This window comes from Aedes albopictus, chromosome 3 (genome assembly GCF_035046485.1).
Source record: "Aedes albopictus strain Foshan chromosome 3, AalbF5, whole genome shotgun sequence".
Lineage (NCBI taxonomy): Eukaryota > Metazoa > Arthropoda > Insecta > Diptera > Culicidae > Aedes > Aedes albopictus.
In genome coordinates this window covers 203,694,193-203,709,464 of record NC_085138.1, presented here as the reverse complement: position 1 = coordinate 203,709,464, position 15,272 = coordinate 203,694,193, and the positions used below count along the sequence as shown (strand labels likewise).

At 38.3% G+C, this 15,272-nt stretch overlaps 1 protein-coding gene across 1 annotated transcript in view; it reads left to right on the top strand.

The window, feature by feature from the left end:
- Positions 1 to 6,697, top strand: part of LOC109416152 (TWiK family of potassium channels protein 7) — a 345,001-nt gene extending 338,304 nt beyond the window's left edge. Inside the window, exons 7-8 of the mRNA XM_029863343.2 lie at positions 624 to 1,294; positions 2,287 to 6,697. Coding sequence (XP_029719203.1) covers positions 624 to 1,233 — 610 coding nt within the window. The 3' untranslated portion in view covers positions 1,234 to 1,294; positions 2,287 to 6,697. The remainder of the gene's footprint in view (positions 1 to 623; positions 1,295 to 2,286) is intronic.
- Positions 6,698 to 15,272: the final 8,575 nt, after the last annotated feature.

Genomic DNA, 15,272 nt, shown 5'->3' with positions numbered 1-15,272 from the left:
AACGAAATATTTTGCATGAGTCGTTAATTTAGATGCTAATTGACCAATTAACCTTTTGAAAAAATATTTCCAAGCTTAATGGCTTGCAGTCAAAAAAGCCCAAAATCGCATATTTTGCCCTATAAATTGAGGTATAGCTCAAAATTGTGACGTGTTGGAGCAAATCTGAGCCCGGATTCGGATTCAGCAGCCCAAAATCCTTCGGAGACACATAAGTTTGCTCTTGAGACAAAAAAATGTTGCGCTGTGTAATTGTGATGGGCTACTTGGTAGATTTTTACATCACTGATCGTTTGAAGTTCATAGGATTTTTATGTGGTTGTATATTTTGAAATGCTAACACATCATTAAAAGTTTGACGGTGCACCAAGTGCACCGCTATGCACTACCTGAAAACCCCTGTTCTATTTCATTACTAAATCACTTAAGATTTTAAACCTGCTCTAAATAATTTCAAATTCAAACTTTTCCCCTATGATACTGTGCTGACAGAAATCAAATAATACGATAGTGCTAAACTGATTTAGGTCAAATATCCTCTCTCACATCCAATATAAAACACAAACTATGCGCAATAACTGATAGTTTTTTTTTTTTTTTTCATTTGCCTCATGTCTTTCCAGAGTATTCTGCTGTTGCTTATGTTCCAACTGTGGCTACTGTTGTTACGACGAGAAACGTATGGCGGAAAAGGAACGCCGGATGAAGCGCAAACGACAACAGATGGAGCTGCGAGCCCAGCATATTGCCCTGCAAGAGCCTTATTACGTACGTTCCGGTTCCTTGCACAACAACCTCCACTCGCCAGAGAAGCAGGTACCAATGATAAGCGACATCGATTCCATAACTGGCACCGACAGCGAATCACGTACCTCAATGCATGGACTCAGTATATTAGCGCCCATTTTACTGTGCATTGCCATGATGTCCATATACGTAGCACTCGGAGCTTTTGCACTCTACAAACTGGAAGACTGGCCTATCATCGATGGAGTGTATTTTTGCTTCATGTGTCTGTCGACAATCGGGTTCGGAGACATGGTTCCTGGCCTACGGAAAGAGTCCACTTTAACCACGTGGTTCTGCTCGGTATATATAATGTCCGGCATGGCGTTAACCGCCATGTGCTTCAACGTGTTGCACGAGGAAATCATGCATCGGCTCAAGCACGTTGTTGAGATTCAGAAGAAGCTGAAACTGAACGACGATCACAACGACTTCCTTGCCTCTTGACGATACGAAAAGAATACCAATCTGTATCAAAGAAATCCCACCGAGGAAACATTAATCACAGGTAAAGTAAACGCTGTGTGCCCTATGAGAGCGAGTTGTTAGCCTATTTTCGTCGTTTGCGACAATTTCCCTTCCTGTTTAGATACGAGCTGCTGCGAGCCAGAGTGGTATATGTTACAAATGTTGAATGCAGTGCTAGTAATGGATTCTTTTAATTATACAAGTTCATATTTACCAATAAGGCCCTTTAAGAGTATCCAGATTATCACATAAACTGAATCTCCATCCAATTCTATCGAAATTCTGATTTGTAACTTTTGGTAATCAGTTACTATATTTAAAATGCACTTAAAGATTGATTGTTTTTTCTTTGTTTGGAGCGAGCCATCACACTATAGCTATCGATTGAACTGTTATTCTATTCGTGGAAATAAAAATGGTTTTTGTTGATTTGACTAGCAAAACAAAGGTATTGCCGCTCAATGAAAAGGTGTTGCACGTGCTTTCTGATTTAAGTTACGGGGTTTTATATGTTAAGATGCGTGACAATAAGGAAAAGTATGAAATTTTGTAAAATTATGTAGCCATATTTTTTTAAATTCTTGTTTTACGTAATACATAGTACAATATTCTATGTGTAGAATCAGCTTAAAAATATGAAAAATAGTACTTATCACAAAAGGTACAATAATTTCAGGCAAACGTGTTTTCTTCAAAACATTGAAAACATTTTTGCAATTGGGATAATGAAATATTTTAGACATTTAAAAAAGAAATACGCTGTTTTAATCAAAGTTTTAAAACAGTTACTAGTTTATGCTGGAAAGAATGAAGCACTCGATATAATGGATAAAAGACGGCGCTCATAATTTTCTTATCTTGTCATTTTTATTCCAATTGCAATCCAAACTTTATTTAATGAATACCTAATTAGTTTGATTCAACCCATATCCGATTGACGTGCCGTGTACCACTCTGGCTCTGCACACTTTATATGTTACCCTCAAGGAATGAACTCTGTGCTCTCTAACGTCCTCTGTTCCCGACCAACAGGTACTCCAACATCATTAATCTTTGCCCAGGAGCCCGATCTGAATCAATTACACGTGCTAAAAGATTGCAATAATCACTCGTTAGGACACGAACTAGTACCAATTATCACCATGAATAATCAAGTGGTGCTGCCTGAGGTGCTGGAAAACGTAGCTGACTTATCACTGACGACTGAACAATGCCATCCGACTCCACCCATCGCCAATCAAATCCAATCGAACCTCAAGACTGGAGTGTACACACTTCCAGAGGAACCAGAACTGGAGTCAGATGAGAACTTAGCTATATAAACCTAATCACAATCAATTCCGTCGGATGGAATCTCGGTGGCTCTTTCCAAAACAGAAAACAAAAAAAAATCGATTTATAACAAAAAAGTTTTTCGCATTATTTTTCCGTAGCCAGATTTCGGGCGCGATAAAAATTAATGGTGCAATGCTCCAACGTTGTGAATATAAAAAACCGAATCTATAAAGCCAACTGAACGAAATGAAAACACGAGATGAAAACGGGTTCATACATACGCGGAATGTGGTCAACGTTAAAAATTATGGATTGCTTCTCGAAGTTGCAGCTACTAGGTTCCACGTCGGTATCAGTAGTTGGAGATTTATGTCGTAATGGTATAAACGATGAAAAATTTTCAACCGATCATGATTGAATGCACACTTTATGAAAACATACCTGCCCTCTGGGAAAGAATCATTCGTTAATTTGACGGAGCGTCGCACGTGGTGGGTGGTAGCCGCTCGATAATGGGTGTTGACTAATTGCGTTAAAGATCCATTCATTTGTAGGAACTACTGCTTGCACCGGGGCAGCACGATTGGTGTCAATTTTGACAGCCGATAAAATGGAAATTAATTATTCATTGAAATTTGTTTAAATTTCTGACTCGGTATTTTTTAATTTCCACATAAAAAGTAGGAGAGGACTCTACCACAATATTGTATGTAATACAATTTCTGGAAAAAACTTGTCACGTGAATAAAGAATTCTTAAGGTGAATCGGAAAAAAATATGATTATTTTTTTGAAAATTTTAATAAATCGAGAACATAGTCCATTTCACGAGCCAATTTTATGAATGAAATTTTGACAGGAGCTCCCAACAAGTGAATATCAATATAATTATCAACAATGCTGTCACTTCGAAAAATGGATCATATCTTTCGAAGGTAAACTAGTGTATTTACCAATGCAGTGCGAATCATCAAAAGTTTCATAAGATTCTCCTTTCAAATTCACGATGACGGTGGCTCTCTGAGAGCCAGAGCCTGAGCATGAAAACAAATAAATTTAGCACGGGATACTATACTTGAATTCATTTTTCCTACCAGATTATAACGGAAAAAAATCAGCGTGAGTAAGTATCTCCAATAAATCTGACATTAAAGGGGTTCCATATCGTTTCGGCAACAAGTAATGAAACTTTGCATACTAGTTCTTAGTGACACAAAATGCCTTTTTCAATACAGTATTGTTCCGATTATATCACACCCCGTTTCAAAAATGCTTTTCAGTATTCCACAAAATCTATACCCATTTTTAATATTTTTACTGGTGCAAAACGCGCCTTCAACATTCATCGTAAAGAAGAGGGAAAACACTTGTTCTCAAATGTAACAGCAAATGAATGATAAATTAATGACTGACGCGCGGAGGCCGTGATAAAATCGGAATATTACTGTTGTGACACCGGAGCTTTACGGTTTTCGGATGTAGAAAACATACACTGTAGAACTGTGGTCTAGAACTAACTTTATTACTAATGCTAAGCCTTATATATATGAATGAATGTACAATACATTCTACCTGATTTGACTCATTATCTTTTGGGTCCCTTCCTTATTATCTCTACTTTGTTATCGCCGCCACTATCGGTGCGTCACTATTTTCATTACAATTTATGGGTCTCTTTCTTGGTCCTTCGTAGAAGATTAGTTTATGACGTAATTGTCTTGGGTAGCAGAGAATTATCAACTATGCGCATATTGCAACTAACAATATGCCATGCGGTGCGCTGTATAACTTAAGGAAAATGACAACTTGAGTTTGAAATGCAAATTGATTGATTCGCGTTCGTTACATTCCGGACCCCGTAAATCTACTAGATTTACAATAATAATTGTCGATAAGCGATTTATTACTTATTATATGAAATGATATTAATATTGTCTTTTTACTTAGGACTAGACATTTGTGTTGAATTTTGGATACACATTTCTTCATGATCATCTTGATTCGGGATTAAATCTGGTGAATCTAGTTTCTTCGGTTCTGAAAGTGGAATTGTGTCATGACTTCCTTGAAAGTTTTGAGTTTGTTGAAATAAATCATCATTTGTTTCTAAAGATGGCTTTGGCTTTTGAATTTTCCGAACATCTAAAACTGCCACTTTGACGGCTGGTCTTTCATAAATACCTTTAGATGTTTTAATTTCAGCAGATCTTACTTGTCCATCTTTAGCCATTCTAACACTGATTACTCGACCTTTCAGCCATGTTCCAGGAGGTGCCTTATCATCAGTTATTACAACAATATCGTCAACTTTAATAGGTTCAATTTGATTAGTCCATTTATTTCGTTTCAACAATAATGGAAGGTACTCTTTTGTCCACCGATCCCAAAAATATTTCCCATAGTTTTGAACCTTTTTCCAATGATGTTTTTCTAAGTGAATTGCAGTTGGATCATAAGGTGGTACATATTCTCCAGCACGACCAATTAGAATATGAAATGGTGTCATTATTTCGTCGTCGATATCTTCTACTGGTATGTGTGTTAATGGACGAGAGTTTAAAATAAATTCTACTTGGATCAGAGCAGATCTTAAAATTGCTGGTCGTGGTAAACGACTACCATACTGCTTCAGCATTTTATATAGCGATAACTTTATGATTTTAATAAGCCTCTCCCATACTCCGCCGAAATGGGATGCCGCGGGAGGATTGAATGTCCATTTTAAGGCTAATGCTGCCGCATCACCGTTTCTCATTCTTTTATCAATATTCACAATTAGTTCTTTTAATTCATTGTCAGCTCCAACAAAGTTGGTGCCATTATCGCTGTAAAGGTGCTTAATTTTTCCTCTTCTGTTTTGAAAATTACGCAAACAGACAATAAAAGAATCTGTATCTAATTTCTCAGCCATTTCGATGTGAACTGCTCTACTAGACATACATGTAAAAATCACACCCCAACGTTTTTCTCTTGATCGTTTTACTGCAACTTCAAATGGACCAAAGTAATCCACTCCAGTATGCGTAAATGGATACAAGAAAGATTCGGTCCGATAATCTGGTAAGGGTGCCATCATGGGTGGTACTGGTTTTGCGTTAGCAATAATGCATTCTTGGCAATATTTCTTGACCTTTTTCAAAAGTGACCTTTGTTTAATAATCCAAAACTTTTGAAGAATAGCTGCAATCACGACATTGTCATTCTGATGCAAATACCGTTCATGATATGTTTTTACAATTAAAAAAGAAATATTATGTTCATATGGTAATATAATTGGCTTTCTTGCTGATTCGGGTATGCTTCTTGCGTGTTCCAATCTTCCTCTTGCTCTGAGTACTCCATGATTATCAAGCATTGGACTCAATTTTCGTAAGTTGCTGGATTTTTCAATTTCTTTACCTTCTTTCAGTAATGTTACTTCCTCTGCGAAACAATCCCATTGAGCTTTTTTGAATATCGCGTTTTCAACCCATTTTACATCATCATAATTAGTGCTACGATCAAAATCTGTTTTATTTTTAATCCAATCGGTAAACTTTTTTATTATTAGAGTTCGCTTAACCAAACGCCACCAGTCCGAAAAATAATCGTCCTGAATAAAAGAGTAAGGATGTATTCTTTGATGAATGTTTACATAGTTTCTCAGCTCTTCATCAGTTTCCATACTTACTGTCCAGTTTGGCCAATAACTTTCTGATTTTCTTAAAAACGATGGTCCATTGAGCCATAATGATGCTCCCTTTTTAATTTTTGTACCTTCATCAGCAGGGTTTAATGATGATTTTATATATCTCCATTGATCCATTGAAGTTGTTTCTAAGATTTCAGCAACTCGATGAGCTACGAATTGCTTATACCGCCTATGCTGACTATTAATCCAGGCTAGGACAGTTTGACTGTCTGACCACATGACGCATTTTGAAATCGAAATTCTTAATTCTTTCTTTACGGTATTCAACAATCTTATCCCTAATATTGCTGCTTGCAACTCTAAACGTGGTATGGATAACATTTTATTCGGTGAAACTCTTGCCTTTGCTGACACTATATTCACATCAGTGCCATTTGCAGTAACACTTCTCAGATACACAACGGCAGCAAAAGCATTTTCCGAAGCATCTCCGAACATATGCAACTCATAAAACAATGCATTTTTCAAGGTCATACATCTTGGAATCTTAAAATGGGTGACAAGTTTAAGCATATCTATCCAAGAGTTCCAAAAATTTGATAAACTATCTGGTAACTGGCTATCCCAATCAGAAGATTCTTTATGCCATTTTTGTAAAAGAATTCTACCATGAATTGTGAAGTTCGAAATTAACCCTAAGGGATCGTAAATACTCATTACAAACGAGAGAGTTTCTCTCTTTGTAATCAACCTTGTGAATTCCAATCGATCAAGTTTTAATTGAAATTCGATCAAATCAGTTGTTGTATTCCAATAGATACCCAATACTTTATCAGTTGGTATTTCTTTATTCTCGAACCATTTTATTTCTGAAACATGAAGTCTTTCTGAAGGAATAACGTTGGCAATCTGTTGCGAATTTGTAATAAAATTTCTTAGATGAAATCCAGCATACTGTTGAATATTTATAACACCCTGAACAACTTCAGATGCTTCTTTAATTTCATCAAAGCTATCCAAATAATCATCAACATAAAAGTTATTTTCAGAAGCCTCAGAAGCCTTTGGAAAATCATCCTTAAAAAGCTGTGCATTATAATTTTTCACTGCTTGAGCACAAGCAGGAGAACACGTTGATCCAAAAATCATTGATTCCATCACATATACGCTCGGATCCCTATCGGCCTCACATTGTCTCCAAAGGTATCTTTGTGCAGGCTGATCTTCCATAACAATTTTTATTTGCTGAAACATTTCTTGTATATCCCCTGTAACAGCGATTTTGAACTCTCTGAATCTTAGCAAAACACCGAACAAAGATTTTACTGTGTCAGGACCGGAAAGCAGTGCTGAGTTAAAAGATACTCCTTCTACTGCTGCAGCTGCATCAAAAACAATTCTTGATTTAGGTGGGACTTTGTTTTTATTTGTCACAATAAAATGAGGCAAATAATAGGTGTTTGGATGTTCCTGTAGTAGCTCACGTGGGCTAAGCTTACGGGCATAACCCTTTTTAACAAATCCTTCAAATGACTCAATTGCCCATTTTCTTAGCTCTGGTTTCCTAGCTAATGTCTTCTCCAGTATTTCCAAACGTTTGAAAGCATTATTAAAACTTGGAGGGAAACTCATGCTTTCAGTTTTCCACAATAATCCTATTGAGTAATGTCCGTTTTCATATTTAATTGTATTTTTAATAATTGATTCAGCTCTTTCTACTTCTGCTGATTTTGGTAATTTATTAACGACGTTGACTCCAAAGTTTTCAGTAGAACAATAATTTTCAAAAATTGCTCTTAAATCTGTACTTTCATGCTCTCTAATGCAAAAAGAATATGAAGGCTCACCTCTATATACCTTACCGAAAATCAACCATCCTAGTTTGGTACGCGCTGCCATCGGCGAGTTCTCGTCACTTATCCTTCTGTCGGTCGTCAACAACAAATGAGCGTGCTCCATACCAATTAAAATCGTGGGCTTGGCGTTGACGTATCCCTGAACTGGAACATCAGCTAAATAAGTGAACTCCTTCTTCATGTGTTTAATATCCAATGTTTGCGTTGGAAGTTCAATGTCCTCGATGGTCCTGACATCCTTCATTGAATAAGTTTTTCCTCCATGTCCGCGTATCCACAGCTGTACTCTTCGGCTAGGTGATTCCTTTGAAACGTTCTGCGTCCAGGTTAATTCCAGTGGTTCTGACCGTCCATGGAGCCCAAGTTTATCCGCTACCGATTGATCCAAAAGGCTTAATGACGAGCCGGGATCAAGGAAAGCGAATGTTTCCAAAGAGAGGTTTCCATTCTGCAACGTTACTGGTACTATTTGATAATATACCGTTGATTTTCGACTTCCATGATGATTATTGTTAGTTTTGTCCTTCTCCAGATTTTGATTTTCCTTGGGTTTCTCGACGGCTGCTTTATGCAATAAACGATTGTGCATTCCTTTGCAACCGTCTATTTTGCATTCTCGCTTGCTTCTGCAAAACTTACTACCGTGTCCTTTGTTCAGGCAAGAAAAACACAGTTTCAATTGTTGAATTCGTTGTTGCCTTTGCTCAACATTGAGGTTTTTCAATATGTTGCACTTGAACGTTTGATGCTCATGCTTACAAATGTTGCACTGCATTTTTGAAGGATTGTTATGAATATTGATTCTGGGCTTTTGTTCCTTTCTTGTAGGTGGTGCTAATCTCCGTAATGTCGTTGCGTGAGTTTGCAGCCACTTATTCAAATCATGGAGAGTTGGCTGACTGACATTTCTTTGAAGCGCTTCTGTCCATGTTATCTGCATACTAAATGGTAGCTTTGATACTATGTCAGTAATTAACCGATAATCATGAAGGAATTCTGGCTTGGCCAATGTTTCCATTGTCACAACCAAATCGTCCAATGCGTTAGCAATATCGATAGTATGGAGTTTGGGTTGATTCAATGTTTTTATCAGCTCGTTCAATAATTGCTGATAAATAGCCTCCGGTCTCCCATAAATTTCTTCAAGCCGTTGCATTATTCTAGGAACATTAGCAGCCCCTATCATCAAATTTGACACGCTCTTGGCAGCTTGGCCATACAGAGCTTCTTCCAATCTTGATAAATTTTCGAGATTGGTAAATCTACCTTCGGCAGATGTGTCCTTAAAAATGCTTTTGAATTTCGGCCATTCACGAGCCTCTCCACTAAATTTTGGAAGCTTGATTAATGCTTGCCTCGTCGCATTTAAAGAACCTTCAGACTGACGTCTGTTTGCCACATCTTGTTGAATTTTCAGCGATTCATTTAGCTGGTTCGCTAAATCAAACTTCACTTTTACGTCCAATAATGTCGCTCGTTCGATTTCCAGATATTCGCATTTGGCGCAAAGGAATCGCTCTTCTTGTGACGGCGTATGCTTAAGGTGCACACAACTAAGGTGGAACCACCTATCACAATCGTCACAAGACACCATATTATCCTTGGTGTCAGCTTCCTTGCATAAACGGCAGTTTCCGTTCTTATTTTCCACGAATTGGAACATAGCTTTTGATTTTGCCATCGCAAATGTTCACTTTACTCTCACCTGGTTGTTTGCTGCTACTTTGCTTCTCTGTTTCCTTTTGCCGGATCTGCGCGTTCACTTCTGATGACAGCTTCTAAAGGTATTTCCAAACCTTTTTGTTAATTCACACACTGCAGTTTCACTATTTTCAAAAATGTCCAATGTCCTAGTTTCACTTGAATTACCACTCTGGGTTTTAATATTCAACACACAAGGTATTTTAGACACGATTCGTGAATATCTATTCACAACTTTCGAATGTTTGCCACTATTGGCTCAAGATTTGTAACAGTTAAATTTTGTGACAATGCACAACACTCAGACTGCACTCCTGGCGACAGTAAACCACGTTACAAAATCAATCACTGTAGCTATTTATTACGACAACTTTTTATATTGTCGGAGTCCTTTCCACTTATTCTAGTTGATCTCCGCGCGCCGGTATCACTGCACAATTTCAACACAACGTCGCGAGTACTTTCCTCTCTGGTAGTTCACCAAAATGTGACACCGGAGCTTTACGGTTTTCGGATGTAGAAAACATACACTGTAGAACTGTGGTCTAGAACTAACTTTATTACTAATGCTAAGCCTTATATATATGAATGAATGTACAATACATTCTACCTGATTTGACTCATTATCTTTTGGGTCCCTTCCTTATTATCTCTACTTTGTTATCGCCGCCACTATCGGTGCGTCACTATTTTCATTACAATTTATGGGTCTCTTTCTTGGTCCTTCGTAGAAGATTAGTTTATGACGTAATTGTCTTGGGTAGCAGAGAATTATCAACTATGCGCATATTGCAACTAACAATATGCCATGCGGTGCGCTGTATAACTTAAGGAAAATGACAACTTGAGTTTGAAATGCAAATTGATTGATTCGCGTTCGTTACAACTGTATTAAGGTTGATAAAGATTGCATTGCCGTTTCACTTCAGATAAGGGGCCGTTCATAAACCACGTAGACTTTTTGGGGGGAGGGGGGTCTGGCCAAAGTCACCGCTCCATACAAATTTCAAAATTTTTGTATGGACAAAAGTCTACGAGGGGGAGGGGGGTCTGAGATGGCCAAACTCCTACATAACTGCGTAACGCCTCTGAAACCGGCCGAAAATCCTCTGAAGCGTCCTGAAATGCCTTCGAAATTCCCCTAAAATCTCCTCGAACCCCATGTAACGCATCATACCCTTAGAAACCTTCGAAAGCGCCAACGTAACGCCTGCGTAACGTCTCTGAAACCCGCCGAAAATCCTCTGAAGCTCTGAAGCCTGAAATACCTTCGAAATCCCTCTAAAACCCCCTCGAACTCCATGTATCGAACCTGAGACCCTCAGAAACCATCGAAAACGCCTACGTAACACCAAACTTGCCAAAAAAAATATGTGAAGCTTTCTGAAATGCGTTCGAAATCCCTATAAAACCATGTAACGAAATCATGTAACTGAGACCCTTCGAAGCTCTCGATAACTCCCCTGGAGCCCCCATGCGACGCCTGTGAACCCCCCACCCTCCCCATCACCCTCTGAAACTCCCTTGATAGTCCTTTGAAACCCCGCATGCCCCCTTTAAATCTCTAGCTCACTAGCCCTTTTTAAACTTCTTTGCAATCTTCAAATCCATTTAAATAATAAACTGAATCCATTTAGATAATGTGCAACCTACCAGTTACTAGAAACTTATGTTATAAATATTTGATAATAAGATATGTTTGTATGCTAAAAGTAAAACGACAAATGCTATGTTGTGTTGGAGAAGCATTTTAAAAATACTTGCTAAAGATTCTGTTGATGGCAATCATGTACAAAAGTATTGATATTGATAGCTTTCACACATCCAACCGGCAATGTATGTTCTGCCCAATAATTACAATGGTGATTAAACGCAGATACAAATAAAAAAAAACTTACATAAAATTACTTTCCATTATGAGATTATGAGCGTGGAGTCGTAAGTCAACGGAATATAAAAGAAAACTTCCAGTTTCGACAAATAAATAGGGTCTGGGACCATTTGGGCAGGGGGCCGATTATGGGCACTTGCTGCTATAACTCAGTCAATGTTGAACCGATTATCTTGATTTTTTGGACACGACCATGTACGTACAATATCCAGCCATGTTTAAAATTTCCTCAAATTTCGCAAGTGCATGGGTTTTCCGGAAGCAAAATTGATAATTTCATTGGAAAAACACAATAGCCAGTAATGATTGGCATGTCCATTTTTTCTAAGGGGATACTTTTTAGATCGACCGTTTATGATGTTCCATAATTGTTGTGATGAAACAAGCAATATATTTTTCTATTTCATTGTAAACAAACTATATTATACAATGGTTACCACCTAATATCTTATGCAACGAACAACATGTGGCACAAAGGCTCCAGCTGCTGGGCTTTTTCGGTTACACAACAGTAATGATCGACGTTGCAATCATTTCGAATCAATTTCTGCATTTGTCACATAGAAATTACAGTGATTTAGTTGTAACAAAGTGTGCTACTTGGGAGCCTTATTAATGAATAAAAAATCCTTTGCAAAAACGCACATGGTTTATTTTGAAAACTATAAATGGCGTGCTCCTCAGTGCGAACCGTGAGAAGAGAAAGCACCCAGGTAACCACTAAGCACTGTTCTGCAGTTCTAAGCATTATAACGGAGCCCATTAAACAGCTTTTCAGTGCTAAAAAGCTCTATATAAGCATTCCTAATGCTTTTAGGCACTATAACCAGTAAAAACTAAAATAAACCCTGTAAGCCTATATAAAGCTTACAAGCTGTAAAGAAGTTTGTCAGTGCTGTTGCAGGATTTGCAGCACATGACGTTTATATCAATCAAACTACATTTCGACCAAAATAGACTCAAGTCAGTCATGATCAATACATTTTAAACATCCATGTCGGACGGGAATGGCGGAACGGGATCATTTTTGTTGTTGGAATGCTGCTCGGAATGGTGTGTTAAATAGGTAATGGAATCTGGTTTTCTTGATTATTCCATTTTTTTTTCAATCAAGACGAACTCCAGCTCATGTCTCTCCTCTTCTGAAACGGTTCCCGACCATTTATATAAATATTGCTTCTCCTGCATCAATTCCTGCATTCGTCACCACCAAACTTACCACTAAATCATCTTCATCCCATATCATTTTGAACCGTCGAAATGCCCAAACTATTTTGTTTTTCGTGGTTTAAATACTAGTTTTATCACGCCATTCCCATGGTGCATTGCTGGAGCAGATGGGAAAGGCAACGGACTTGGACTTTTGATCAGGAACCCGGTGGACAACAGCTAGAATCTGGATGAAGTAGCAAAAAAGCAACTTCAATGGAAGCGAAAGAAGTTAGAAAAGAACAGGAGATAAACAAATTTTTTTTTTCTTTTTTCTTTGTCTCACTTTTGACAACTTTCGCTCCAGAGACTTGGTACGATATTTTGAAGTTGGCCGTATATCAGCCGAATAACTCGCCAAAAGTGGCTTTTGAGCAGCTCTATAAGAGGATATAGAACCAATTAGTTAGCCAGGTTCTATATTCAACTATACAGCCGACTTAATGCCATTTCTACGGCTTAATGGTTACTTGGGCATACACTCTACACACGACTTATTCCGACGAGGTGAATGAACTACGCAACTTTTTTCACACACAAACCAGCCGCTCACACTCTGGCATCCATCAACGGCACACTCAAAATGAATGCTCAAACAAATGTTAAAAACATGTTTTTTCCGTTTCTGCGTGCACATTTTGTGCGCGCAGAAAATGTGCACACAAAAATTCGTGTTGAGAACGCACTCAATCGTGCTTCCAGTGCAACACTCTGTAAGGATGCAAGAGAATCACTTCTAACGATAAATGATACACGATACGAACAATCAAAGATAGCCGTTGTTCTTGCGGTAGCATGATGCGATCCACTCGCACTGTGCTCGTATCACAGACACAATCAAAGCATCTGATGCACGCTTTATCGCGAGATGTATCGTTATCGGATCATTTTACAAGCCGCGAAAAATTTTATTCATCACGATTTATGCCACGTATGCTCTCGGAACCCGAATTCATGATCAGGAATATTACATTCATATGCATTAGTGTGAGTCATCGGAACCGTTTTCTCAGATCAAAGCTTTTTTGGTTCCGTTTCGGGTTCTGAATATTTGTGCAAAATTTGAGCGCGATCGGTTGCGTCTACACTTTGCGCATTGCAATTTAAATTTGTATGGGATTTTGTATGGAAAAACATACTTTTTTGCTTTTTTGTCATAAGTTGAAAAAGTTTGTCAGAAAGTTTTTCACCGATACTGTAAAATGATAGCCTAGGATGTTCTGAAAAACTTTGTTGAAGTCCGCAAAGCGATCCGATGCCTGTGAAAATAGTTATAACCAACGAATCGCATGCATGGGTTTATGTATTAACATGTAAGTAAAGGAATAGCAATAGCAATAAAATCATGCTGTTTCGCCAGGCAATGCCAACGCTATAACTTTTTTCATAAGCATCAGATCACTTCACGGTTTTCGACAAAGTTTTTCAGAACACCCTAGGCTATGCTTTCACTTTATCGGTTACATGGTTTTAGAAAAATTCGAGCTTGTTATGAGACAAATGCTAAAAAGTGTGTTTTCCCATGTAAAATCGCATACACTCTTCAAACGCGATGCGCAAAACGTAGACATAACCGATCTGCTCAAATATTGAACACTTATTTGGGTCCTGAAATGGTATCAAAAAAGCTTTGATCTGATGGGATACCATTGAATTTTTCATTTTTCCATATAAACGATGACCCACTCTAATGCATATCGTGAAGCTTCAGCAAAAAGAATGCTAAAAAGTGACCGAAAATCGAAATTTATCATTTCGGCTTCATGATAACGATCGTCATGAATGCTTGACGACAAAATTCTATCGTTGTTGCTATGTTCACGCGATGCCTCTCAACCGCGACACATTTGGGATCCTATCATGATCACTAGATTTCCATCCATGATACTGTGTGTACCGCAGGAATAAGAAAGTTCTTTGAAAGATGGTTTCTTCGACAAACTTGATTGGTGGGCCAACGGCTTACATGTGATGGGACGTTTATTGCAAAATTTTGCCACGGGGCGGCGCTAGTAGAAATTCGACCTGGGCACAGGTTACGGCGCTGGCTGACAATCACACAGGATGGAGATCTTTCAAATCGGTCCTCTGCACCACCATGGGTGCTCAGGACTGACAGTAAGTAGTAAGTAGATACTGTAGGAGTACGGATCAAGAAGCCGAGGGCAGCTTTTGCGACATTAATAAATGCTTGCGGTATATATGTAATACGTGTATGGTGGCATCACAATGAGATCTCTAATTTGTTTGTTTCGCTGGTGACATGGATATCATCAGCAGATCATCTGGAACGCTGTATACCCGCCAGAAACGTGAAGCAGCGTAGGTCGTAGCCAGCCCCGACAAGTGATGAATATTCACATCTCGGGTTGAACGTGAATGTACTTGGGCAAGAAACACTTGCAATGTTGTGAATCCAGGGATGCGAAATGTACTGGAAAAAACGGTTACCAACT